The sequence below is a fragment of the Dromiciops gliroides genome, chromosome 3 (genome assembly GCF_019393635.1).
Source record: "Dromiciops gliroides isolate mDroGli1 chromosome 3, mDroGli1.pri, whole genome shotgun sequence".
In the NCBI taxonomy this organism is placed as follows: domain Eukaryota; kingdom Metazoa; phylum Chordata; class Mammalia; order Microbiotheria; family Microbiotheriidae; genus Dromiciops; species Dromiciops gliroides.
The window spans coordinates 498,028,642-498,056,245 of NC_057863.1; the positions used below are offsets into that span (position 1 = coordinate 498,028,642).

At 37.4% G+C, this 27,604-nt stretch overlaps 1 protein-coding gene across 7 annotated transcripts in view; it reads left to right on the plus strand.

Moving 5' to 3' along the window:
• ZBTB44 (zinc finger and BTB domain containing 44) overlaps nt 1-27,604 on the plus strand; it is a 71,151-nt gene that overhangs the window by 27,448 nt on the left and 16,099 nt on the right. For 4 of the 7 annotated variants that reach the window (XM_043992719.1, XM_043992721.1, XM_043992722.1 and 1 more), the window contains exon 2: nt 18,303-19,376. The exons of 2 other annotated variants lie outside the window; for them this stretch is intronic. In XM_043992719.1, the coding sequence (XP_043848654.1) occupies nt 18,359-19,376 (1,018 nt within the window). In that variant the 5' untranslated portion in view covers nt 18,303-18,358. Of the gene's footprint in view, nt 1-15,458; nt 15,573-18,302; nt 19,377-27,604 lie in introns of those variants that run through there. One more of the 7 variants, XM_043992720.1, reaches the window with a different exon arrangement.

The following is a 27,604-nucleotide window of genomic DNA, read 5'->3' on the forward strand; positions in this document are numbered from 1 at the left end:
AATAGTGGAAAGGTATCTCTAGAATAGGGAAAGAAAAGATCTATTTATAGTTTGGATAAATTGATTATCAGTCTCATTATAATAATCTCCATCTTAGGGAGGTACAGGGGAGGGCCTATTCTAATTTGGCATTCCTAAGGTCCTAAGCCAACCCCCAGGCAGGCACCTTTTTCTGTGGAGATGTGTTTTTTGGGGTCTACACATCATAAGGTGAATCTGGGGACAAATTTGGCCTTATCTGTGCATGTCTCTTTTTGATTCCCACAACATCTTCATTTTTCATTTATTTTGAGTCTAAATTTCTATAGCCTGTCATTTTATCATTGTTACAGTTTTGGGTCTTCATGGCCTCCCTCCCTCTATTCCCATTATGGACTCTGATTTATGTGGGTAAGAGAACCTAGCATCCTGACTTCTAAGTTATTCATTAACTGGGGTCTGAATCCCTTTTAGGGTTCATGCTTGGGTCTTAGGTTTTTCTGTTAACCCATTTTTTTCCTCCTACATCAGTAGGAGGCCTTTTGTTTGTTTTTAAACAAGTGGATGAGACCTTTGAGATCATCTGGTCCAACTACTTCATTTTATAGTTGAGGTTCAAGTGATTTCAGACAGTGGTAGAACCATATTCTGAAGTAGGGCCTCTAACTTCATATCCAACATTCTGCACCACACTACTCCACAGAACTCTGCCAAAGGAGAGGCAAGCCAGCCCAGGTCAGAAATGGAGGTAAAAGCTCCTGTGCTAATCACAGTGGGCCTGTGTGGGATCTATCTCATCAGTAGCCCCTGTACTTCAGGTCTAGGCAGGAAAGAAAGGACTTTTTCTTAAAAGTTTCTTTCTTTTGAGATTATCATGTTTACCAGGGATGTGCTGGTGTTTAACATACTCTGGAGGGAAAAGGGTAATGGTACCCTTTTAAATTTAATCTGCATGATTAACATTTTCTCCATCACTTAAGTATAGACAGTCAACAAAACATCAAACCCTGATTTGTAATTTATTGATTTCTGAGGTATAAAAGCATAAAGTGGGCTCCAGCATATACCTGCCTGCATTTTTGTTTGCATGTCATCATTCCCTTTAGACTTAATGAGATCCCAGAGAGCAGGGATTGGTGTTTTGGTTTTGATGTTACTTTTTCTTTGCATAGTTGTGATTAATGTGCATCCAAATATTTCTTTACTAAGTTAGACCCACCTGCAAACCTCTACATAAAGATGTTTTTATGTAATTCGAATTTGCCCTTATCCACCTGTGTCATTTAAAATATTGGGGGGCTAGCCTGTTTCTGTCCAAATTATAGGGGAACTAGGCTGGGGTTTACTAAAATATCATCACTTATAAATTAATGGATATTGCACCCATTTAGGTAGCAAGCATTTATTAAATCATATTAAATGTTAGGAGAGCATTGACAGCATTTAACACAAGCCAGAACCCCCCCAGCACCATATTGTCTCTGAGAGCACGGGCTCCAAGCAGAATTCAGAAGTAAGTCCTACATTATCTATAGAGAGCTACTGGACAGCCTTCCTGTCAGGCCACCCAGAATGGTGTTCACCTTGTGATCCCAGTCTCTATTCCTCTTCAGAAAGAAGTGACTCTTATACACTGATCAAAGCTAATTGGCTAGCATCATTCAGTTCCTTTGGTTGACCATGACCTGAGGGTGGTCAGGATCTAGTGCAAAGACAAAACCCCCTGAGGGCAAAGGCCCTTTTCAGATAGGCTTGGTTTGAATCTCCATTTCTATTGATCCCACCCAAGGACCCTCCTGTGTTGGTCCCAAACAGTAAAGTGGGAATGGTAAAGTGGGAGTGAAGAGAAAGCTGACTCAGACTGGGACCCTGTGTCCCCCAAGAAATCCATTATCAATAATATTTTTTCCTCACATACCCATTTCATTTAGAATATAACAAAGGCATACACAAAATAATACCTTTATATAAGTCATGAAATGTACTAAAAATATTTGTTGTCAAATCATGTCTAACTCTGGGTTTTCTTGGCAAAGATACTGGAATGGTTTACCATTTCCTTCTCTAGCTTATTTTACAGATGGGGAACTGAGACAAAAAGGATTAAGTGACTTCCACAGGGTCACACAACTACTTAACTGTGTGTAGCCAGATTTTCATTCAAGAATATGAGTCTTGGGGGCAGCTAGGTGGCGCAGTGGATAAAGCACCCATCCTATATTTAGGACCCAAATTCAAATCTGGACTCAGACACTTGACACTAGCTGTGTGACCCTGGGCAAGTCACTTAACCCTCATTGCTCTGCAAAAACAAACAAACAAGAAAAAGAATATGAGTCTTTCTGACTTCAGGCCCAGTATTCTATCCACTTTCCATAAAAGTATGCAATCTTATTTTAGTTTCTCTTCCTTACCTTTTATGTGAGTAGTTTGATCCTACTTAGTATAATGATGATATTAAAAGTACGTTTAGAGATATTTGATCCAAATCGAAATCTGTAGTTCTAAAACAAGAAAGGGAAAAGAAATTGAAAGAGGAGAAAGGACATACATTTATTTTAATAAGCTTTAAAATGCAGGCATATTAAATACTGTACTATGATAATAAAAATGATAAATAAAATTATGAAAGGAAAGGTAATGATAAAGTATGTGCAGTACAGTTAACATAGGTATGTAGTATGTTGCCTCTTCCCCACCCAGGGCATCTATCCTTTTTTATCCCTGGTGATTGGCTGCACAACTTTTTGTTTTTTGTTTAGTGAGGCAGTTGGGGTTAAGTGACTTGCCCAGGGTCACACAGCTAGTAAGTGTTAAGTGTCTGAGGTCACATTTGAACTCAGATACTCCTGACTCCAGGGCTAGTGCTCCACTGCGCCACCCAGCTGCCCCCTGCTGCACAACTTTTTTAATGAAGCTATTGAGAGATGCAGTGTGGTTCGCTTTCCTTGTATATTTGACTATATATATAAAGCAATATTATCCTCAACTAGTCTTTGAGCTATCTTTTCAATACAAGAAAAAAATCCACTTGTGCTTTTGCCAAATATTTCATTATGAACCTCTTTGGTTTGAACTCAGGTTCCAAAGCTTCCCTTTCTTCTGCAATCTTCAGCTTGCAGCTCACTCAGTTCCTCATTTGACATTTCTTTACCATGAGACTCAGTCAGCTTCACATCATTCTCTTCCACTTCTAGCTGCAGTTCTTGAGCTTATTTCGTAATCTTGTTGCTCACATCTTCATATGTTTAATCTTTGTCAAATTCATGAAAATGGGGAACAAACTGGGGGCACACTTTTTTCCAAACTGTCTTAATACATGTTTCTGTTACATTATCTTCCCATGCCTTAGCAGTATTCGGATTGCACAGTATTACAGAACTTCCAGAACTCTTTGAATCTCGAGTCCTTATCTACATCCAAACTTGCAGTTTGGATGGCCACATGTAACATATAAATAATATGCTTTCCAATCACTCTGTGAGCCATAGGTTGTAATAATTAGTGTTAAACATTAGATGGATCACTTTTACATTTTCATTAAAATCTTCCAGATTGGGAGGGTAACCTGGGCCTTATCCAAAATAAGTAGAATCTTGAAAAGAATGCTATTATCATTACAAAATTTCTCAGGAATGAAGCCCTGTTGTTCAAAGATGATAAAGGGTTATCCATGCCTTAGGGTTAGTGAAATAATACTCAGGTGGTGATGCTTTACTGATTCCTTGCAATGCTCTGAGATTTTCTGAGTAGTGCACAATAACAGATTTTAATTTGCAAACTCCACATGCATTCTCTCCAAGAACAGTAACTATTTTTTGAAGCTTTATGCCCCTGAATAGTTTTTTTTTCCTCCACCAAGATGTATGTTTGAAATGGCATTCTTTGATAAAATAAGGTGGTTTCAGCTACATTAAAGATTTGCTGCAGCAAGTAGGGACCTTCATCTGTTATTTTATTTTATTTTTTCAGGAACTCTGGGAACTACTTTGCTGCTTCAGTATCTGCACTAGCAGCCCTTCCTGACACTTGTCAATCATGAAATCCTGTACGATTTTTAAAGTGTGCGAACCGATCCCTGCTTGCTGTAAATACCATTTTCCTTCAGGGTACTTTACCTTTAAATTTTCAAAGAGGCATCTTAACCTTGGCTGGAATTGCTTTCAAGCTTCAAGGAATATTCTGAGTCAAGTAGTCTATCCACGGACTTAATGGTTTCTCCATCCTTAGAACACCACCTTGTTTTTGTTTCAACGATAAGTCAACTTCATACAAGACTGCTTTTTGCATGCTGCTTTATTTAGGCAGCATCCTTCACTATGGTGTTCACAAGCGACACCACAATCCGTGTTTATTGATGACAGTTTTTGTCCTTCCTCATATTTTCATTTACACTTAGGAGATGGTTCACTTTTCCCCTCGAGCACTTTTTGGTGAAAATATAAGGATCACTATTGAACACGGGGAGAGGCACAGTATCACTCATTGTCAGCAGACACCAGGGTACTGACTTAAGAAATACTTTTCAGCTTCCCCCCACTGTTAATGATGATCACATCATGCAAAATCTGCTTTGAGTAAGGTTTTTTTGGTAATTTTTTGGAATGCACATCTTTCAGAATTCTTTATGTAAAGTTGAATTTGTGTAATGTGAATTTATATGAAGCAAGAATTTTTGTATGGTTTGGGGGGGGTGCAATGAGGGTTGAGTGATTTGCCCAGGGTCACACAGCTAGTGTCAAGTGTCTGAGGCAGGATTTGAACTCAGGTCCTCCTGAATCCAGGGCTGGTGGTTTATCCACTGTGTCACCTAGCTGCCCCTGTATAGTTGTTTTGATTCCTCCCTTCCCCCCTTTTTGTGAAGTAGATAATATAGGAGCAGTTTGGTACAGCTGAAAAAACACGCGAATTTATATAAAGCAAGAATATTTGTATAGTTGTTTTGAGTATCTCTCTCCCCCCCCCCCCCCAAGCTCCCTTTTTTGGTGTAGTGGATAATATAGGAGTAGTTTGGTACATACTGAAAGAACATTTGTGGTTAGAGAACTTGGGTTTGGATGCCACTTACTGGGAGTGTGATATTGGGCAAGTCACTTAGCCTCTCTGTGCCTGTTTTGTCATTTCTAAGATGAGAGAATGAGACTAGATGACAGTAGAGGTGCCTTCTAGCTTTAAATCAAGATTCCTGTATTTACACAGCTATATTTTTTGAAAGACTATATGCAGTGGTTTGCATTAAATGGTTTTTCAGATAGGATAGAAGGAGACTTAAGATGTGATTGTCTAGGCATGTGATGCTTAGCATCCTGAAGTAATGCAGTGACAGAGAATGGAATGGAAAGGATGTGAGAAACTTTGAAGGGGACTAGTGTGGGAAATCCGTAGCTATAAAAACTCCAACTGTTGCCACTGAGAGGTTAAATTATTTGCCCATGGTCTTCTGTTCAGTTCTGAGTTTCTGACAATGAAGAGTCTTCATTCTTTTGAGTGGGTGTCTGTGTATGTTCACATGGTGTGTACTTGTCAAAGGTGTTTGCCACTGTCACAGAGATGGTCCAATGTAGAAGTCAGGTAGGGGTGTGTGTGTGTGTGTAGGGGTGTGTGTGTGTATTCCTAACATAAGATTGTCCATGTTGTTCCTATTTGTGAATGACATTTGTTGTTTTCAAAACACTGCTGAGCCTCCTGAGTCCCATAGTTCAGCCTGACAGTCTATACAGAACAGTAAAGTGGATGAAGAGTACTTATTGTTTAAAAATATGAAGTTAGATTCTCTCTCTCTTTCTCTCACTCACTCATATCATGGGGGTTCTGGAGGTTATCTTCTTTTAAGGAATTTCCCCTATTTGAAATTTGCACTGTATTATCTCTGTGACTGAGCACCAACTCAAATGCATTTATAATTAATAAACAATGCACACAATGCTTTTTAAATTCTTTGCACCTTTCAGTCCTTGTGTCACTATAAAGATGTTATCTGTTAATGAAAACATTGTTAAAGTCTGCCCTTTTTCATGCCTTCATCAAAGTATGATCTTTGATATTTGTGTAAATTATTTTCAGAAAGATTTTTTTTAGAGATTAGGAAATATTTGTATAGCTTGTATAGCTTAACAATACTGTGAGGTAGGTGGTTGAAGTATTTTCTCATTTTATAGATCCATAAATTGTGGCCTATATTGTGTAAGGCCTCATATCTAGTAACTGGAGTCAGGGCCTTAAATTCAGAGCTCCTAATTCCAAACTAAGTATTGAAGCTACAAGTGTTGAGTTATAAGGACTGGGAAAGGGGCTTAATTTGTTACCATCAGCATCTAGTTTTAATGTGTGATTTGCTATTTTTCTAATAGTATGTACATGATTTCCTCCCCAGCAAATAGAAAAGGGGAAGAAGAAACTAATTACCAAGGACTAGAGCACTGTACTTGATGTTGAAGGAAATAGAAAGTTTAGATGAGACACCATACCTACCTTCATAGACCTCTTTGGCAAATACTTATTAAGCATCTGTTCTATACTTGCCTGAGGAACAAGTTAGAAGGTTTACATAAGAAACTCATGGTACTTCCTGGTGTAGTACCAATATAAGACATGCACTTAGTGTATACATAGCCATACTATGTAGAACTCTGCTAAATGATAGACAAAGTATAAATAAACCACAAATTGTTCCTTCAGGGAGTCTTTATTATAGTCTTATAAAGTCTAGTATAAAGCAGATTCCTTTCTTTGTATAGACTTCCCTTTCTTGTACACTGCGTGTGTTTGTTTATTTTTTAGATGCGTTTTCTAAATACAAAAAGATTTCTGGGTTTTGTTTTCCATTAAATTCTTTGATCATATTCCACCTCATTCCTTTAAAAAACAATGGCAACAGAGGCAGCTAGGTGGCACAGTGGATAGAGCACCGGCCCTGGATTCAGGAGGACCTGAGTTCAAATTCGGCCTCAGACACTTGACACTTAGTAGCTGTGTGACCCTGGGCAAGTCACTTAACCCCAATTGCCTCACCAAAAATTAAAAAAACAAACAAACAATGGCAACAGCTAACATTTTATCTGGTGCTTACTATGTGCCAAGCATTGTGCTAAGCTCTTTACAATTATTATCTCATTTGATCTTCACAACAACCCTGTATGGTAGGTATTATTATTATGCTAATTTTACATATTAGGAAACTGAGGCAAACAGAAATTAAGTGACTTGCCCAGAGTCACTCAGCTAGAAAGTATCCAAGGTAAAATTTTAACTCAGGTCTTCTAACTCCAAGCCTGAAGCTCTATCCATTGGTCCACTTAGCCATCCAGAAAAGCCCTACTCAGAAAGCTTTGCCTTGTAACAATGCATTTTTTTTTTAATGGAAGGGAGAAAAGTCTACTTCAACAACCATATCAGTCATCTGACAATATATGACATATTCCATTTCCCCATAGTTCCCTACTTATGCAAAGAACAGAAAGAAACAGAGCAAAACATGAATAGCCATTATAATTATAAAGCATTTAGGGTTTGGTTTGGTTTTGGTTTTGTGGTGGTGGTGGTGGTGGTGGTGGTGCTTCTTTCCGTTTCCATTGTCATTGTGTGTGTTATTCTACTTTTGCATACTCTAGTTTGCATTAGTTCACATAAATCTTCCTATGCTTCTGAATTTTTCATGTTCATTGTTACTTACAATAATATTTAAATGCTTCCATGTACCATAGGCTTTTTGTTTTGTTTTTTTAAGCCATTCATCAGTTGATTGCTCTCAGATTGTTTCTACTTGTTTGCTCCTACAAGAAAATGCTGCTTTGACTATGATGGTACTTTGATGTCTTTGGTGCATATGTGCCTGGCTGTGTCTTTTTACTTTTTAAGGAGATCAAGTATTTACAGGTTTGAAGTGATTTCTAGACTCTTCCTATCTTTTTGTTGTGGCAACAAAAGGTCAGTTAAACCTCTCTAAGAAACATAGATAGTCAAAGATGTCTTTATTTTTGCTCATTTTACCTTTTTGGAAAGAACAACTTGTGTAAACAGGTTTTGAACTGCTATAAATCATATTCATTGTCTTCTCTTTATCAACCGTTTCCATTGATTTTGACCTTTGCTTCAGCTTCAAGAGACCATAGTCCCCGCACTATATCAACAGGAATTCCTTCTGTAATATATGTAACAAATGGTCATCCAACCTCCATTCAAGAAGAACTAATTCCAGAGACAGACCATTTATTCCTTGCACTAGCTGGTTAATAGTTTGAAAGCAAAGAGAGCTTATTTTACTGTTGTCAGTTTCATTCTCTATAATGTATAGTGCTCATCATATCTGGCACCTTCTATCTTCTTGAGGAAAATAAACAGACATGATGCCTTTGAGTAGTTTACAGTCATATGTCTTTAAATTTATTGTTCCCAAATCATGTTTTTCAACTTAACTTTCACTTTCTTCCCTTGTTCTCATCTTTGTATTAAAGCCACCAAATAACAATGTACATGTTAATTTAGTATGGAAGACTTTGTCAAGTGCTTAGAATTTTTCTACATCTTCATGATATCTGACTAATGTTGGATTGAGTATCCTCATAGTGATCTCTTTTGTAACAATCATCAAGAGCACTATAAAATGAAATGACCAAATGTTCTCTGTAATATTTCTTGTTGCTTTTGGTTATATTATGAAACCAACTCTGCCAATTCCTTTATTTGCCTCTATCTCAAAGGACCTGGGAGTTGACCTTCCTTCCATTCAGCTACAACTTATTTATGTTATCTGGTTTCATTAATGGCACAAATCTGTATGGATATGGTTCACCTGTAATGTTTGGTTTTTAGACAAAGAACATATACGAATGCATATATACCCTCACACTGGAATGTTTTGTAAAAGGTACAAGAATTGTGTTAATTCTTAGTACTTTTCTGCCACCATCACTACAGAAAAGACCTGTCAGGCTTGAAGGCCTTTTTGTAGCATTTGTACTTCTCTTTGATTAGTAGTTGTATTTTTAATTGCATCATCTAGAGGCCAGTTTTCTGATGCTGAGCTGAGCATCTCTGTATCAAATAGATTGGTCCTTAGGCTTTTACTGGAAGCCTTTCCATCTTGGAATATAATCTGCTGCAGTAAGGCCATGGAAGTATGATTTTTATGGATATTTCAAGTTTTTTGATAATGTGGGAAATGCTACAATTTTACATTTATACACATAGTATTATCTCATAGGTTTCTATTATCTCATCCAGATGAGTAAACTATGGCTTACAGGTGAACAGACTTTCTCAGGGTCTCACAACTGGTAAGGGTCTAGAGGCACATTCCAACTCTGGTTTGTCCTGACTCCCAGTTCCATGGTACTTTTCTCCTTTGCTAGGCTTCTTTTGCTGGTAATGGTTTTGGTAATAGTGGGGTTTAAAACTCTGGTAATGGTATTTGGGGTTCCAAAATAATAGCATTAAATTATCCCTAGGTAACAAACAATAGAGCAGGGATAAAACTTAACAGCATGTCCAAGATGTGGAAGTCTGAATCAGCATTGTCAAAAACAAAACAAAACACAAAACCCAAGAGGCAAAGGTAGCCTTAAGAATCTAATTCAAGAATCTAAGCAATTGGATGGCCAAACTAAATTGAACTCATCCTCTTTTCCCACCCCTTCCCCTAATACACATAATATACATCACCTTTAATTTTCTCAGTATCTATTACTGTGTAAAGCTTCCCATTGTTGTTAGAATTTTCCACATGCATTTCCATAGTTGAATTCCCAAGGGCAGCAACTATGTGTAACGTACCTGTGGCAGAATTGAAACCATGATAATTAAGAATTGAAATGGAATTTAAATATAAGATGGTTCAATGGTAGATATATTAGAAGGGCCTGTAGTGGTAGATGTGTAAATAACATTCAGATTAATCGATTTTTAAGGTGGTATATTTTTTTATTTAACAGTTTGAAAAGTTTTGGGGATATCATTTTATGTATATCAGAATCATTGTTTTTTAAAAACAGATCGGTATATTTCATTATCACAGTAGTTGTTCAGTTAATACTGCTAAGACTCAGCATTTAAAAATCTAAGTTTTACAGCTATTTTGACTTTTACTCATTTTGTTGCAGGACCTGCCTGGTTTTTCATCATTTTGACAACTTAAAATGGTATTTACTATAACAAGTCATAACTTTTTTTCATAGCAATCTGTTTCTTTTAGTTATATAAGAAGGGGTTGTCACTTGTAGTTTACTCAATTTGAACAGATTGCATATGAAGGCTAGAAATATTGAAATTAGAAAAAATTAATAAGAAAATTAGCATGACTGGAAATTTAATTATTTCTACAGTATTATCAAATCTGGTTTTTAAAAAATACCAGTTTAGGAAGATTTGGTCACGGTCCTAAAGATTTTGTGTATATCAAAATAGAGGCAATATAGTATATTAGAAAGTAATTAGTCTTAGATAAGATCCTCATCCAAGATCCACAACTAATGTGAGTAAATCACTTAGTAATCTTTAAAATGAGGTCGTTGAACTTAATTGATCTCTTATAGCTCAACAGATTACCTTGGTTTTTTAATTAATGCTAAAGAGGCACATCCCCAATTGGGAACAGCACACAAGCTAAGAACTAGGAGATGCCTTTGTCATTCTTGTTAATATGTAGAATGGTGCAATATCAGTGAGGGATCGGCCATCACAGGTTATTAACATAATTCATACCCTAACTGGAATCCCATATACAATTTTTTTTTAAGTGAGGCAATTGGGGTTAAGTGACTTGCCCAGGGTCACACAGCTAGTAAGTGTTGTGTCTGAGGCCAGATTTGAACTCAGGTACTCCTGACTCCAGGGCCGGTGCTCTATCCACTGCGCCACCTAGCTGCGCCCCCCCCCCCATATAGAATTTTTTGGACAAGGCATCCTGCCTCTTCTTGAATATCTTCACACACAAAACTCATGTTATTTTATATTTTTATAGTGCTTTCAAGTTGAAAAAGCTCTTTTTATTTTATCACTTGAGCTCTGTAAGTAGTGAGGAAAGGTATTATTCCTATTTTTAGACAGGAGGAAACCAAGTTTCAGGGAAATTAAGCCTAAACACACTTTGTTATTCTATAGTCTCTGAGGGCTTAGGTTCCATGCCCATCTTAGGGTGTGCATGTTGGTTACAATGAGTATATTGGTCCCCTACTTTTTAAGAACAAAGGATCATAAATTTCAAGGTAGTGGTAGTCTTAGAGATCATCTGCCTTCATTTTATAGATGAAGCATTTGAGATCAGTAGAGGGGAAGTTCATTACTAGCTGTGTGACCCTGGGCAAGTCATTTAACCCCAATTGCCCCACCAACCCTCAACCGGGACGGAGACGATTAATAATTGACACATCAGCACCACCTTATGGGTGAATAATTGTGTGCGATTTATTATTCAGGATAGCTCAGTATTTAAAGCAAAAACACCACAAAGAAATCAAAGTCTCTGCAAGAATAATTCTAAGAGAATAAGAGTAATTTTTCAACCTTTCAGCTATGACATGTCATAACTTGTTCCAGACCTTAACAGGGCAAGGTTAGCACAGCTGAGTCCTGGGACCCTGGGAGACCAGCCAAGCATTGTCTCTGGAAACTCTTGCTGTTTCAGTGACTATGGCCTAAGTATGGGGAGGGGGAACCTCAGAGGGGCAACAGAAGCCTCCTGTGAAACAAGAAGCAGGGCAGTCTCAACACACAGTTCCAAGCTAATTGGCTGGTAGCATTGATTGACATGACGTACAGGTGGTCTATGAATAGATATAACTTCCAGAAGCTAGTCACATGCATTGGGGGGGGGGGGGATGGGGCATGTCACCCAGGTTCTTACAATGTCTTTCTCAGCAGGGAGTGGCACCCTGATTCTCACATTTCATCTATCCTGTTCTTCATCTATCCAACCCCCTTTTCCCCCTCTCTTTAGTACATGGTGCTGATTAAACTCATTATTAACATATTTCATAAAACCACAACATTGTAGGAAAACAGGTACACAATAAGTATCTGTATACATTTGTTGATCAAAAACAGACTGACATTTGGAAATTAACACTGCTAAAGCTTAAGCACTAATAGTGTTTATCACTGATCATATGTTTAGGGGCAGGCCTTCATATGGTGTATTATTTTCCACATTTTACAGACACAGAAACTGAGGCTCAGAAGTTAAGTGACTAGCTCAAGGTTATAGTTCATAATTTTTTTTTTAATTTTTGGTGAGGCAATTGGGGTTAAGTGACTTGCCCAGGGTCACACAGCTAGTAAGTGTCAAGTGTCTGAGGCTGGATTTGAACTCAGGTACTCCTGAATCCAGGGCTGGTGCTCTATCCACTGCACCACCTAGCTGCCCCTTCCCAGTATACTTTTTACTGTTCTATATTTCTTAGTAAACAATCATTAGGGCCTTCACTAGCTTCAGTCCAGAGATTCCTCAGAAGAACTTACCCAAGTTAGCATCTAAGAAGCCTTCTAGACTAGACCTGGTTTTCAGGATAGCTTCAGGTCTATTTCAGTTCAGAGCTGGTAGTTAAAGTAGTTAAATATTGAGCACATTTGGAAAGCTAAAGTGTGGCTTATGTTATATTACACTTTATCATGGTCTAATAGTAGAGGTACCATGAAAACCCATAGCATAGTGTCTATTACATTGTAGATAGATTTTGAAGAATATATAACGGCTTCCCAATGCTTAGCACATCAAATCCTCATTCTGGCAGAATGTGGCCCCATTTTACCTTATTCGGCCTTTATTTCCCCCTCTGTTCCAATTAAACTTGTTTTCTTCACTGTTCACAAAACTTGAAATGCTCATTCTTACCTTAATGCCTTTCTTCATGTATCCCTTGCCTGATCTATATTTATTCCTTTTTCTTTCAAGACCCTTCATTAAGCCTGCTTTCACAAGACTTAACTAATAAGGATCTTACTCTCTTGAACTATTTATGGAACTGATTGTCTATACCTTATGGCTTTTGATCACGGCTGTCTTATGTTCTCTTTATGATACTTTAAATTCCTGAGGGTACAGTGTTCCTTAAAAGTTTAGTATACTAGCACAGTTTAGTTGAAATGAATTTAGTAGTAACTACCAAAACTTTAGAAAACTTAACTTTAATTTCTTACTATTTTACTGGCCACATCTTAATTAGAGTTATGCATTTGAAAGGGACTTGTGCCATATGCATTTTAAGGTATTTTTTTCTTTGATTTGAATTGCAGTTCAATTTTAATTTGACTATAGAATTTTATACTTAAACACTTGAACACCAGGTCTTCCTGACTCCAAGGTCACCTAACTGCTAAAAGAGGTGACAGAATTTAATTCCATTAGCATCCAGATTATGGAAAAATTATAGTACTATTCTGTGCTCCTAAAGTTCACATGTAGTTAGCCTGTTGTGCCACATTTTAAGAGAAATATTAACAAGCTATAGTGTGAGAAGAGGAAATGAGGGATCAAGGATGTTGATTCATACATGAGATTGTAGCCTAGAAAAAAGAAGATCAAATTAGAAACTTTTGCAGATAGTTGAAGAATTGTCATATTCCTGGCACAGAGAAGGCACTTAATAAATGTGAATTCATTGACAGACTGACAATTGTTGCTCCAAAAGGCTAAACTTGAAAAGGCCAATGGACAAAAAATTGCAGAGAATCTGATTTTGGCTCACTATTCATACTTTCTAAAAGCCAATACTGTACAGTAATGGAAATGGTTGCCTCTTGAACTAATGATCTCTCTTAGAAGTATTAAAGTAAAGATAGATTGGCTATTTATATGGAGATAATACAGAAGGAATTTTTCTTTGTATCCGTGAGAAGTTGGAATAGAGCACCTCAGCTCCCTTCTATGGAATTCTGCAATTCCATACAAGAAAAATTTTTCTTTGCAGTTTCCATATAAGACCTGACTTTTCTAGACACTGAGGTTGTTAAGAGAGCTAAGCCTAGGCCTAAAGGATAAAAAGTAAGCTGAACTAACTAGAAATTATAGTGAAAACAAGGAAACCTAAACTCCAGGCCCTATCCACTATCCACTCTATCCACTAGGTCAAGAAGACTCATTTTCCTAAGTTCAGATCTGTCCTCTGACACTTAATAACAGTGTAACCCTGGGCAAGTCACTTAACCCTGTTTGCCTTTCCATCTGTAAAATGAGCTGGAGAAGGAAATGGCAAATCATTCCAGTTTCTTTACCAAGAAAATCCCAAATGGGGTCAATTAACAGTTGGATTTAACTGAAACAACTGAACAAAAACAAAGCCCAGTCCTATCTCAAGCTAATTCAGTAGTTCAGGTTCAGAATTGGATTGAAATAAGTTACTCATAGCCCATCTTAACTCTTTTTTTTTTTTTTTGGTTTGTTTTGGTTTGTTTGTGGGGCGGTGAGGGTTAAGTAACTTGCCCAGGGTCACACAGCTAGTAAGTGTTGTGTCTGAGGCCAGATTTGAACTCAGGTACTCAGGGCCAGTGCTCTATCCACTGCACCACCTAGCTGCCCCAATACATACTTTTTTTTTTTTTTTTTGCAGGGCAATGAGGGTTAAGTAACTTGCCCAGGGTCACACAGCTAGTTAAGTGTCAAGTGTCTGAGACTGGATTTGAACTCGGGTCCTCCTGAATCCAAGGCCAGTGCTTTATCCACTGCACCATCTAGCTGCCCCCCCAATACATACTTTTTAATGAAAAATTTGCCTGGCTTGGGTGGAGTAGATTCTTCACAAAATATAGTGCAGCCTGTGCGGCTTGTAACTTACTAGGTATTGTTCCAACCACACTTATTTTATGAAACTACTGACATTACTTCCAGGATCTTCAAACTTTTAAATTTTCCAACCATAAACATCTCTTCTTTCATAACCTCTTGCTCTTCTCCCTCCCTTTCTTCCATATACACTTGTTCCTTTGCCACATTCTGATAAACCAATCCTTTTATTCCTCTCAGTTTTTATTGATAGAGGCAGTTTCTTCACCTAGTTGTTCTCAGCACCAATACCCTCTCCTTCAATATGCCCTACTCCCCTCTATTCCCAGGTTTGACCTTCTGCTTTGTCACCTTTAATAATTAAGTAGCTTCTACTCAAGAATGTCACACAGGAACTTTTCCTTTCCTGACTTTCTAATTCTTTACCCTGGGTAATCACTGGTAACTGATTACTTTAGTACTGTGCCTAGGCTGCTGAATATCAACAAAAATAGTAATGAAATGGAGTTATTTTCCTGCACTATGTATTTAGTTTTAAATCTCAGCTAAGCATTCATTGCTGCTCATTAATTCTCTTAATATATCCCTATCGAATTCTCATGTTGAACTGTTGTGGAAAGATCTGTGTAGATACTTTGTTCTTTCCTGAGCCTGTCAAAGATTCTCTTACTTTTCACTCTTTCCTACAGATGTCTTGGACTACCCCAGTTCTTTCTAAGATGCTATTCCACTTTTGGACAAATGTGTAATTACTAGGAACTCTTCCCCTATATCTAGCCAAAAACTATAGCTCTTAGTTCTGACCTCTCGAAGGATGCATTCTTCATGAATTGTATGTCTTCAGACTAAGCTCTGTATGCTCTCCAAACATCACACACAGGTGATATTTTTAATAATCCAGTAATGTCCTTAATGTGAATTCCTCCGAAGGTATAGATCACAGAATTTTAATAGTTTTTAAAATGTTTTGATAATTATTTCAATATAATTGATTTCCTTTGGGATCCTACATGTTTATGTATTTAAAAGCATTATTTTGAAAAGCCATTTATAGACTTTACCAGACTGACAAAAGATGACACAAAAAAAGGTTAATCCTAGAAAATACTTTTCCTCTCCATCATTGATAATTTTGTGACAGTAGTCTGGCAAAAATTAGGTCTAGACCAACTGCTTATGTACCATATACCATAGTAAACTCAAAATGAATATGTGACTGAAATATTAAGAACCATAGTATAAAAATGAGAGAATTAAAATTAGGTACTTTGCACAGTTATGGCTAGGGAGTGAAGTCTTTTGGGGGGGCGGTGAGGTGATTGGGGTTAAGTGACTTGCCCAAGGTCACACAGCTAGTTAGTGTCTGAGGCTGGATTTGAACTCAGGTCCTCCTGAATCAAGGGCCTGTGCTCTATTTACTTCGAGCTTGGGGAGTAAATTCTTAACCAAATAAGAAAGGATAGTTACAAAAGATAAAATGGTTTTCACTACATATAATTTTAAAATTTTTGTATGAACAAAATCAGTGCAACTTTGTCAAGAAGGGATTTAGTCAGCTGAGGGAAATCTTTGTATCTAATATGTCTGGGAGTCTCATATTCAAGATATATAAGCTTTTAACTTGTAGGATCAAAAGCCATTTCTCAAGCAATAAGTGTCAGGATATGAACAATTTGGGGTGGGAGGGTTGGGGCAGTGAGGGTTAAGTGAATTGACCAGTGTCACACAGCTAGTAAGTGTCAAGTGTCTGAGGCCATATTTGAATTCAGGTCCTCCTGAATCCAGGGCTGGCACTTTATCCACTGCGCCATCTAGCTGCCCTATGATATGAACAATTTCCTAAAGGAAAAATTGCAAATAATTTACAACCATATGGGGGGGAAATCTACTAAGAAGAAGAGGAATACAAACCCAAAACAACTTATAAGTTTTCACCTCATTCTCAGCAAACTGGAAGTGATGAAAGGAATAGTCAGTGTTGAAGGGGTTATAGAAGGTTGGGTACATTAATACGTTGTTAGTAGAACTGAATTAGTTCAGCCATTCTGGAGAAGTTTGGAATTAAGGGAAGAAAGTATCAAAAAAAAATGCTAATATGGATATATTCTCAGAAGGTCAGTTACAAAAAGAGACCTTATATATACCAGAGTATTTATTGGAATCAAAGTAGATGACCATTGGTTGGAGAATGGCTATACAAATTGTGGTATATGAGTGACACATTGAAATTGGGAAAACTTATGAACTGATAAAAAGTGAAGTAAATAGAATCAGGAAAACAATGATTATAATATTGTAAGTGGAAAGAACAAAAAATAATTCAAACTGAGTATGTATAAGTTATAAATGAGAAGTCATAATGGCCAAGCTTCTTCTCTTGCCTTTCCCTCTGTTTTTAAAATTTTTTATTGTAAGAGATGACTGTCTAGGAAAAGAAGATGAAGGAAGTATACATTGGGCAGTGTAGGCAATATAAAAACAAAAGATTTTTTAAAAATAATTTTGAGTTCTTTAGTACAGCCCTTGGTATTTTTGTTCTTAGTAAATGATTCATTTTCTGAAGATTATACTATACACTCTCCCTTCAATGAAAGTATTCATTGGTAACAAATTGTAGCCCTTTTTTTGACCAGCCCTATCTCACTATTGCCCTTTAAGTTACCACTATTTTAAATTTTTAGAGATTGTATTTACTTATTTTTTTTATTTTTTTTTTTTAGTGAGGCAATTGGGGTTAAGTGACTTGCCCAGGGTCACACAGCTAGTAAGTGTTAAGTGTCTGGGGCCAGATTTGAACTCAGGTACTCCTGACTCCAGGGCCGGTGCTCTATCCACTGCGCCACCTAGCTGCCCCCCCATATAGACATTGTATTTAAATTCAACATCATCAGTTTGTGGGGGAGAATGTGTTTTAGGTTTAGTTTCTGGTGCCAAAAAAATTATGTAGCAGCAAACAAACAACTTATACTGGTAATCATTTTTTTAACTTTAGAAAATAAAAATTTTATTTCAATAACTGTGTACTCAATTGAGTTACATACAGTGTTATAAATCATCTTTTAAAATATTTGTTATGCTACACTGGGGAAATATACCTAGAAACACAAGAATTTGAAATCTTTTAATAGACTATTTGGTTCTTTTGATTTTTAAGAAATAAAACTTTCAGTTACCTTAATTAGCATGTGAAATTTCTTAGTTAAAGCAGATTAAGTTACTTAGTACCTATCTGCATCACATGCTCCTTTCTAAATATCATTTATTTTGCTAAACTTAGTTCCAAGGTAGTAACTCAATAAGAATGTTCTTTCTATAGTTAAAATATTTACAAGTGTATTCTTGACCTGCTGTGTAGCTGATTAAGAATGTATAGTTTATGGAGCCATTTTTCATGCCTTACAAATTCTCAGATATTTCTCTTTTATCTGAATTGGCTCAAAAATAAAGAGCACCCAGTCTAGTCAGAATACCTTGAACCAGCTCTGATAATGCTGTCATCTTTTGTTGGTAGCATAGCTATCACATGAAAATGATCCAAATTATTTTGAATTTCACTTTTATAAATAACAGTTTAAACTAGCAATTAATATTGTATTTGTATATCTTTTAGGACATTTCTGATTCATTTGCGTCACTGAAGAACATCTGTAGAAGAGGAAGGAAAAGATGGGTGTGAAAACATTTACTCATAGTTCCCCTTCCCACAGCCAGGAGATGCTTGGAAAGCTAAATATGCTTCGAAATGATGGACATTTCTGTGATATCACTATTCGTGTCCAGGACAAAATCTTTCGGGCACACAAGGTGGTACTGGCAGCTTGCAGTGATTTCTTTCGCACCAAACTTGTTGGCCAAGCAGAGGATGACAGCAAGAATGTATTGGATTTGCATCATGTGACAGTCACTGGATTTATACCCCTTTTGGAGTATGCTTATACAGCAACTCTGTCAATTAACACAGAAAATATTATTGATGTCCTGGCTGCAGCCAGCTATATGCAAATGTTTAGTGTTGCCAGCACCTGTTCAGAGTTCATGAAATCAAGCATTTTATGGAATACACCCAACAACCAACAAGAAAAGGGACTAGATGCTGGGCAAGAAAACAATTCTAACTGCAATTTTACCTCTCGAGATGGTAGTCTTTCTCCAGTGTCTTCAGAATGCAGTGTGGTAGAAAGGACCATTCCTGTCTGCCGAGAGTCCCGGAGAAAACGTAAAAGCTACATAGTTATGTCTCCTGAAAGTCCACTTAAGTGTAGCACACAGACAAGTTCTCCCCAAGTGCTAAATTCTTCAGCTTCCTATTCAGAGCCTAGAAATCAACCAGTTGATTCTTCCTTAGCTTTTCCCTGGACTTTTCCATTTGGAATTGATCGAAGGCTTCAGTCAGAGAAGGTTAAGCAGGTAGAAAATCCCAGGACTTTAGAACTACCTGGCCCATCTGAGGCAGCTAGAAGAATGACTGATTATGTGACATGTGAGAGTACAAAGGCTAATTTGCCTCTGGTCACTGAAGAGGATGTACGGGTCAAAGTGGAAAGGTTAAGTGATGAGGAAGTTCATGAGGAAGTGTCCCAGCCTGTCAGTGCATCTCAGAGTTCCTTGAGTGATCAGCAGACAGTGCCAGGAAGTGAGCAAGTTCAGGAAGATCTTCTTATTAGTCCCCAGTCTTCCTCTATAGGTATAATGTCTTTTGTATTTTTACATGTTGTAATACTGTAGTTGTTGATAATGGCGACCATTGTCATGTATTATTGGGAATTTGTGGAATCTTTTTCTTTTGTTGACCAGGTTGCTACAAGTTCTATTTGTTATTAATTTATTATTTTATTTTAAGAGAAAGTGCAAATGAGTGTATTTTTATGGAACAGTAACAAAGAGTAGAAAGGAAGTAACAGTGGGGTTTCAAGTGGGACCCTGAATACCAAAATCTTAAAGTGGAAAAAAAAATTCAGTAAGTCTTTGTTTTGGTTTGGTTTTTTGTGGGGGGCAATGAGGGTTAAGTGACTTGCCCAGGGTCACACAGCTAGTGTCAAGTGTCTGAGGTCAGATTTGAACTCAGGTCCTCCCGAATCCAGGGCCAGTGCTTTATCCACTGTACCACCTAGCTGCCCCCCAAAATCCAGTAAGTCTTCTTTTGGGGGGGGTGAGGCAATTGGGGGTTAAGTGGATCATAGATTAAGACTTCTGAAGTTCTTTTTTTTTTTTTTTTTTTTTTTAAGGCAATGGGGGTTAAGTGACTTGCCCACGGTCACACAGCTAGTAAGTGTCAAGTGTCTGAGGCCGGATTTGAACTCAGGTCTTCCTGACTCCAGGGCTGGTGCCCTATCCACTGCCCCCCAGTAAGTTTTTAATGGGACTTCCCCCCCAAAAAAATCCTCCTTAAGGATCATAGATTAAGACTTCTGAAGTTTTTTTTTTTTTTTTAAGGCAATGGGGGTTAAGTGACTTGCCCACGGTCACACAGCTAGTAAGTGTCAAGTGTCTGAGGCCGAATTTGAACTCAGGTACTCCTGAATCCAGGGCCAGTGCTTTAACCACTGCGCCATCTAGCTGCCCCCCTCTGAAGTTCTTTGAGTTTATTTTGACCAGTTACCTCATTTTTCATATGGAAAAGTGTTAAGTAAATTTGCCCACGGTCATTTGAGAATTTTAGCTCAGTATTTTGTTCACATTGCCTTTGTCACTGGTTTTCCAAATTAGTATTATGTGACTGCTATGTGCTAATGTACTGATCTAGAAATTTTAGAGAATACTAAGTAGTGTAAGAAATAGTTCCTGTACTCAAGGAGTTCACAATCTTTTGGAAGGTGTAAGCCATATGCAAAAAGCTAAATTTAACTGTACAAGCATTAAATACAAAATAGAGATGTCTGAAAACTTGATTAATTACCAAGTAAATGAATAGAACATGGTCTTTGTGGGGAGTAGTGTGGGATAAGGCTTAAAAGAAAAGTTGGTACTATATTACAGAGAGCCTTATTACCAGACCTAGGAAATTTGTACTTTTTTCTAAAACAATAAGGAGCCTAATTGTTTCTGTGTGCTCCCTTCCCCTTTCTTTCCCCCCCCCACCCCCCCTTTGAAGCAGAAGAGTGATATGACGGTTAAAATAATGAGAGACATAGCATCTGGGTAATTTAATATGGCCAGTGGGTTATTAATAACACAAGGTCTATGGCTGTCTCTCAGACCTCATGGTTGGTCAGGTCTCTGTTCATATACCTTTCCACTGTAGGAGGTCCATCACACAGCAAATAAATATAATTGATTGATATAATTTGAAAGTAGGTTATATTAAAATGAGGTTCAAGGATAACATCAGAGAAAGGAATGCAAGACCCCCACTCAGACTGGTCAGGGCAAAATAGTTAAATCTCTAGGTGTAGTTTAATCTTATCAGTAAAGTCCTTAGGCTTCTAGGCTCCTTTTGTGAGTTTGGGGTTGGGGTGGGTTTGACCTAGATAAGATTTGATAGAATTTCTCAAGAGCTTGCTTTTTGAGTAGAGGGAGAAGGAAAATTAAGAAGCAGATCCCTGGGTCCCCCCAAATATTGATTATTAATAATTATTTCTCACAATAACAAGTGAAAATAATCTGATGTCAGTAAAATACCTGAAATAGAGTGGGAACAGTATAATTAGTGAAGACAAGATGGATATATAACATAAAAGATTTCCTAGGACTTGGTGATGGGTGGATATGCATAATAATGATAGTTGGCTGGAGAAAGCTTAGAGAAGGTAAAGAATTGAACTTTAGGGAACATTCACATCTGAGGAGTGACAAAACTAAATGAGACAAAGGAATGAGCAAAAAAATTGAAGGAAAATTAGAATAAGTGTAATAGATGGCATGGATGAGAAATTTGAAAGAGAAAAAAAGAGAAAGAGAAAACTGTTGGCCAACAATAAAAACTGTAAGAGAGCTCAAGGAAAATGAAGGCTAAGAAGTCATTAATTTTGGTTTCTGGTGTTTTCATCATCAGTCATCCATTAACATCCTGCTTGAAAATTTGGTTCAAAATATCTATTTAAGATGGCCTAGTAGAAAAAGTGCCAGCTTAGAAAAAGGAAGGCCATGGGGCAGCTAGGTGGCGCAGTGGATAGAGCACTGGCCCTGGAGTCAGGAGTACCTGAGTTCAAATCCGGCCTTAGACACTTAACACTTACGGACCCTGGGCAAGTCACTTAACCCCAATTGCCTAAAAAAAAAAAAGGAAAAAAAAAAAAGAAAGAAAAAGGAAGTCCTGGGTTCAGATACCACCTCTCTAACTCAACAAACCAGGTGACCCTGCATGGACAAGTCATAAAACCTTTGTTTGCCTAAGGCAACTCCCAAATATTTATCCACTCTTAAATTTTAAAATGGTTAAAGTATTTATTTGGGGAGGGTGTTCCCAAAGTTGGGAATTTCATATGCTGAAACCACAGTTTATTTATGTATTGACCCTCTGCCCAAGGCTTATACTTTTTCATTATGAATATTGCTTTTGTACCTACCACTACTGAAACATAACGGGGACCTCTTTATTTCCACATCATTCTGATATCCTTTTCTCAGTGCTCATTTGACCTCTCTATCTTTTAACTCTGTTGACAATCATTGTCCTCCTGTAGTTTTCAAGATTTTCTTCCTGCTTTTGTACTTAAACTTCTTCTTTCTCCTTTCCTAGTTCTTCCTGATATCTTAACACAAGAAAACCCCCCTACACATTCTGTCCTTGGCCTTCTATCTTCACTCTTTCCCCTGTCAGTCTCCATTATTTCAACACACATTAATTGCTCACCCTGTGCAATGTACTACATTAGATTCTGATATCTGTAAGGTGGCTAAAGGTCTCCTGGTTGGCTCACCATCTGAATAGTTGCTATCTGTAAGGTGGCTAAAATTCTAGCTAGACAGTCTAAAAATGTAATGAGTGGTTGCCAATAAATTAGAAACTTTAGCAAGAGTTTAGACTTTTAAGCATTTATTAAGGAGCATAAGAATTTGGTGAGGAGAGAGAAAGAGGCCAAGATGCCTTCATCTGTCTCACTAAGGGAGCCAGCATCTCAGCTCCACTCCACCCGAGGTCCCAGCAAAAGAGAGAGCCTCACTCCCCTTCTTCCTCCCAGAAGCCTCCTCTCCAACAGGAAAAGGGGCTGTCCACACACACAGCTCCAATCTAATTGGTTGGTGGCTCTGGTTGACAAGTCTAACAGGTAGCTCTACAGAGACAAGTTCCTGGGTGCCAGCCAGCTAGCTTCTGGATGCTAAAGTTTTCCCTTAGGCCAGAGCTCACAATGTTCCTCCCAGCAGGGGCATCATTCCAACTCTCACAATTCTCATAATTATATCTCTAGTCCAGATTTTTCACCTGATGCCCAGACCAGGTTTTCTAGATTCACAGTGAATTAACCTTAGTTCTTAACTGGTCGGCATTTTTTCACTTGGTGGCTTGGATAAAAAAAGACATATTTGTCAGATTTGCCAATCGAAAACTAGGGGAAATAGCTAGCGTGATTGGTTGACGTTCAGAATTCACAAAGATCTCGACTAAATTAAGAGACTGATTCTAATTAGATAAATTTAATATGCTTAATGCTTGGTTTTAAAAGTCCATTTCACAGGCATAGGAGATATCATTAAACAACCATCACTTTGAAAAAGATCTAGGGAAAAAGAAAAAATATATATACCGTAGGATTTTAGTGGACTACAAGTTATGAATCAGTGGTATGAAATGATTGTCCCAAAAAACCTAATGTTTTTCTGTTAATAGCGACGTAGTATATAGAACAAAAGATATAATATCTTCGTATAGTCTGCCCTGATAATATAATGACATCTGTAATAGTCTTTAGTTGTGCGTGCCAGTTTTAAGAACAACTGGAGCATATCCAAAGAAGGAAACAGGCAAGAAGAGAGAACAAGCCCCTCACTGCCCAGTCATTTTATTCTCCTTTTGGTAGAGGCAGGTCATCATACATTTATCTAAGCTAATTGGCTAGCATCATTCAGATCCATTGATTGACACTACTTGGGGGGTGTTCTAGAGATCAAATTCCAACCATCTAGGAATGCTTCTTCCCCTAGCTAATCAAAAGAATCAATCTTCATGCCTTTCTTTTTTTTTTTTGGTGGGTCAATGAGGGTTAAGTGACTTGCCCAGGGTCACACAGCTAGAAAGTGTCAAGAGTCTGAGCCTGGATTTGAACTCAGGTCTTCCTGAATCCAGGGCTATGCTTTATCTACTGCACCATGTAGCTACCCCCCCTGCATTCCTTTTTGTAAAGCTGATGGCTCATTCCAGGTTGGTTTCTGGTGTGAGGGGGAAGGAGCTGCTAAAACTAATGTCTGAGTTTCTCCTAGAAATCTGTTATTAATAATTTCTCACACTTTGAATTCTATCTTAAGTGCAATGAAGTAAAAGCCTTTTTCAACATCTTCAGTTAACAATTTCCCCTCTAGTGGCATCTCAGACCATTTAGTTTGACTTTAACCTCTCATGTACTTGTATATTCTTTTGTATTTGTTATTTATATATGTCATGTCCTTATGCTAGACTGCGAAGTCCACAAAGATCTGAACCATGTCTTTATCATTTTTTTTCCTAGCACATGGTAGAGCAGCCTGCCACATGGTACATGCTTCATAAATGTTTTTTGAAAAGTACAGTAGCAATTTCTTTGACTAGGATATTCAAGAGTTGGAATACTGTGTGTGTGTGTGTGTGTGTGTGTGTGTGTGTGTGTGTGTAAAAAGAGCAGAAAGCAAGGAAAGGGGAAGGGTATTTTAAATCTTCAAATTCTTGAACTAAGAGATTCTTTTGACCTTAAGATACCTTTGACTCCTGCAGCAAAAAATCTTCATGAATGCTTCTTATTTCAGGACTTTGAAGAGATCTATAGTTTTGAAACCATTGGGTGTTAGTATTCCTTCTCATCATGGCTACAACTTAGTGGATGATAAATCACCCTGTAATCATCCTATTGATGAATGTTTAAACCTACATAGGCATGTCCTTATATGACAGACATACAGTCTACAATAGAACCTATAGTCAAAGCCTTTTTAGCTTATTATTCAGAGACTGTCAGTCTGCACTTTGGTGGTATAGCCATGATACACTTCCAGATCAGTCATACCATGAAGAGTCATTAGAATGACTGATATAAGAAATTCTGTGAATTAAGTTTGATCATGTTAGTACTGGTGGGGAAAAAACTCAATAGGATACAAAATTTAGTATCTTTCTAAATAATAGTGTGAAATGTCATTTTTTTCCTGACATTTCCCTAAAACTCAGAACACAAGTTTTGTTGAAATGATTAAGCAGAATTGGTAGATATAAAGTCTTTACTGATTTACTTATAGGTGATACCGTGTTATAGTAAACAGCATAACAAGGTTTTATTCTAATTAAAATAACTTACCACCCCCATTTCACAATTACATTATTGCTTTATGATAGCAACAGGAGGAAATCTTTAGAGCAAATAATAAAGTATAGAAGAAATGCTTTTTCTGCTTTCATTTTCTCTTAACCTCATTCATACAACTTGCTACCAACAATAATAACCTCAAAAAAGAAAAACTACTGCCTTAAGTACCAAACAAAACAGTGTAGTATAGAAGAAGAAAGAAGTTGGAGATCATGAGTGTATGAGACATTTTATTTTTAAAGCAGTTCATTTCAATTAAATAATGTTGTATGCCAGGCACTAGGGGTTCAAAGAGAAAGAAAACAAAATGTACATATGTAAGTAATGCTGAATAAATACAAAGTAATTTGGGGACAGCAAGTGAGTAGTAATAATTGAGGGATCAGGAAGGAAGGTCACCTTTAGGAAATGGCATTTGAGCTATTTCTTTGCGGGGGGTGGGGGGGTGGGGGGGCGATAAGGGTTAAGTGACTTGCTCAGGGTCACACAGCTAGTAAGTGTCAAGTATCTGAGGCCGGATTTGAACTCAGGTATTCCTGAATCCGGGGCTGGTGCTTTATCCACTGCACCACCTAGCTACCCCTCCCTATTTGGGCTATTCTTTAAAGAAAGTTACAAATTCTGCAGGTATAAAGGGAGAGCATTCCAAGCATTAGTAACAACCTGTGCAAAGACAGGCAGGAGATAGAATGTCACATACAGAGAACAGCAAGTAGGAAAGTTTGGGCTATGGAGTGTGTTTGGGGAGTAATATGAGATCAGCATAGAAAGACAGATTTCGGGGCAGATAGGTGGCAATCAATTGATGGTACCATTGACAGAAACAGGGAATTTAAGAAAAAGATTCAGGGCATGACGGTAATGAGCTCTGTTTTAGATGACAACAGCATAACCATATGAAGATGTTCCACAGGTAGTTGATGATGTAAGCTTGCAGCTTTGGAAAGAGATGGAAATGCTGATGTGTAAATTTGGGAGTCATTTGTATAGAGGTGATAATTGACCTATGGGAGCTAATGAATTCAGTGGAGAGACTAGAAAGAGAATTCCCAAGAGAGAGCCCTGAGGTACTTAGTTGAAAAGAAGGGGATGGACACCGGAAATGATCCAACAAAGTACACTGAAAAGCTATGTTTAGGTATAGAGAGCAAAATAAGTATACTGTTAAGACAGCAAGGAGGTTGTGATCAAAAAGGAGGACTGATCAGAGACCATCAAATTATAAGATAAAATTCACTAGAGAAAATATTTCTGGGAGTCATCCTTGTATCTAATTTCTTGATGACTAAATACAAGAATACTGAATACACAAAGAGAAGTCAAGGAGGACTCTTAGAGGTATTGGGCTTCATTGATTAGAATTGTAGTACTAGAAAAGTAATTTCTAACAAAATATTCATTATTAGAATTTTCCCAGACCATCAGACTTGGCCTGAACAAATATTCAGTCTGAAGATAAGGAGGAGAGTTAAGACCTGGGTTCAGATCCCACCTCTGACATTTAATAATCCTATATAACCATGGACTAATCCCTTCATATCATTGAGCCTTCATTTTCTCAATTGTAAAAATCATACATCACCTCAGAAGGCTGTTAGGAGGGTTGAATAAGATCATATATGTAAAACGTTTGCAAATTGTGAAATGCCAGCCACTCTTATTGAGTATAAATCACTTTTGTTTAAATAGTTGTGGTTACAGTTCCTTCTTTTTTATTTTTTTTATTAATAAAGTATTTTATTTTTTTCCATTACATGTAAAGATAGTTCTGAACTTTTGTTTATACAAGCTTTCAGATTTTTCTCCTTCCCTCCCCCCTCCCCTAGACAGCAGGTAATCTGATATAGGTTATATATATATATATATATATATATATATATATATATATATATATATATATACACACACACACACACACACACAATAACATTAATCCTATTTCTGCATTGGTCATGTTATAAGAGAAAAAATCAGAGCAATGATGAAAAACCTCAAAATAGAAAAAACAACAGCACCAAAACCAAAAGAAATAGTATGGTTCATTCAGCATCTATACTCCACAGTTCTTTTTTTTTTTCCTTGGATTTGGAGATCCTCTTCTATCATGAGTTCCCTGAAACTCTTCGGTTACAGTTCCTTCTTACCCTTCAACCTGAAGCCTTGACGCACAGGTAAAGATGGGAATAGTCCACCAAAAACCATTTTACATTTCATTAGCAACAGCAGTGAGTCAGATTGGTGAGGGTAGGTAATGTGGGTGGTGGGTGAGATGAAGCTGGAACTTCCTTAGGCCACATTCCAGAGAGATTTCTAGCACTAACTTTTGTAGAATTAGGAAAGGTATATGAGAAACAGAATAATTATAAAACCAGAAAGTTAAAGGCTAGCCTAACTCATATTACCCGACAACATTCTTCTTTGAGCTAGAAGATTCCAGCCTGTTTACCCTTTCCCTTGTAAAGCAAGTTTTTCTCCCTGACCC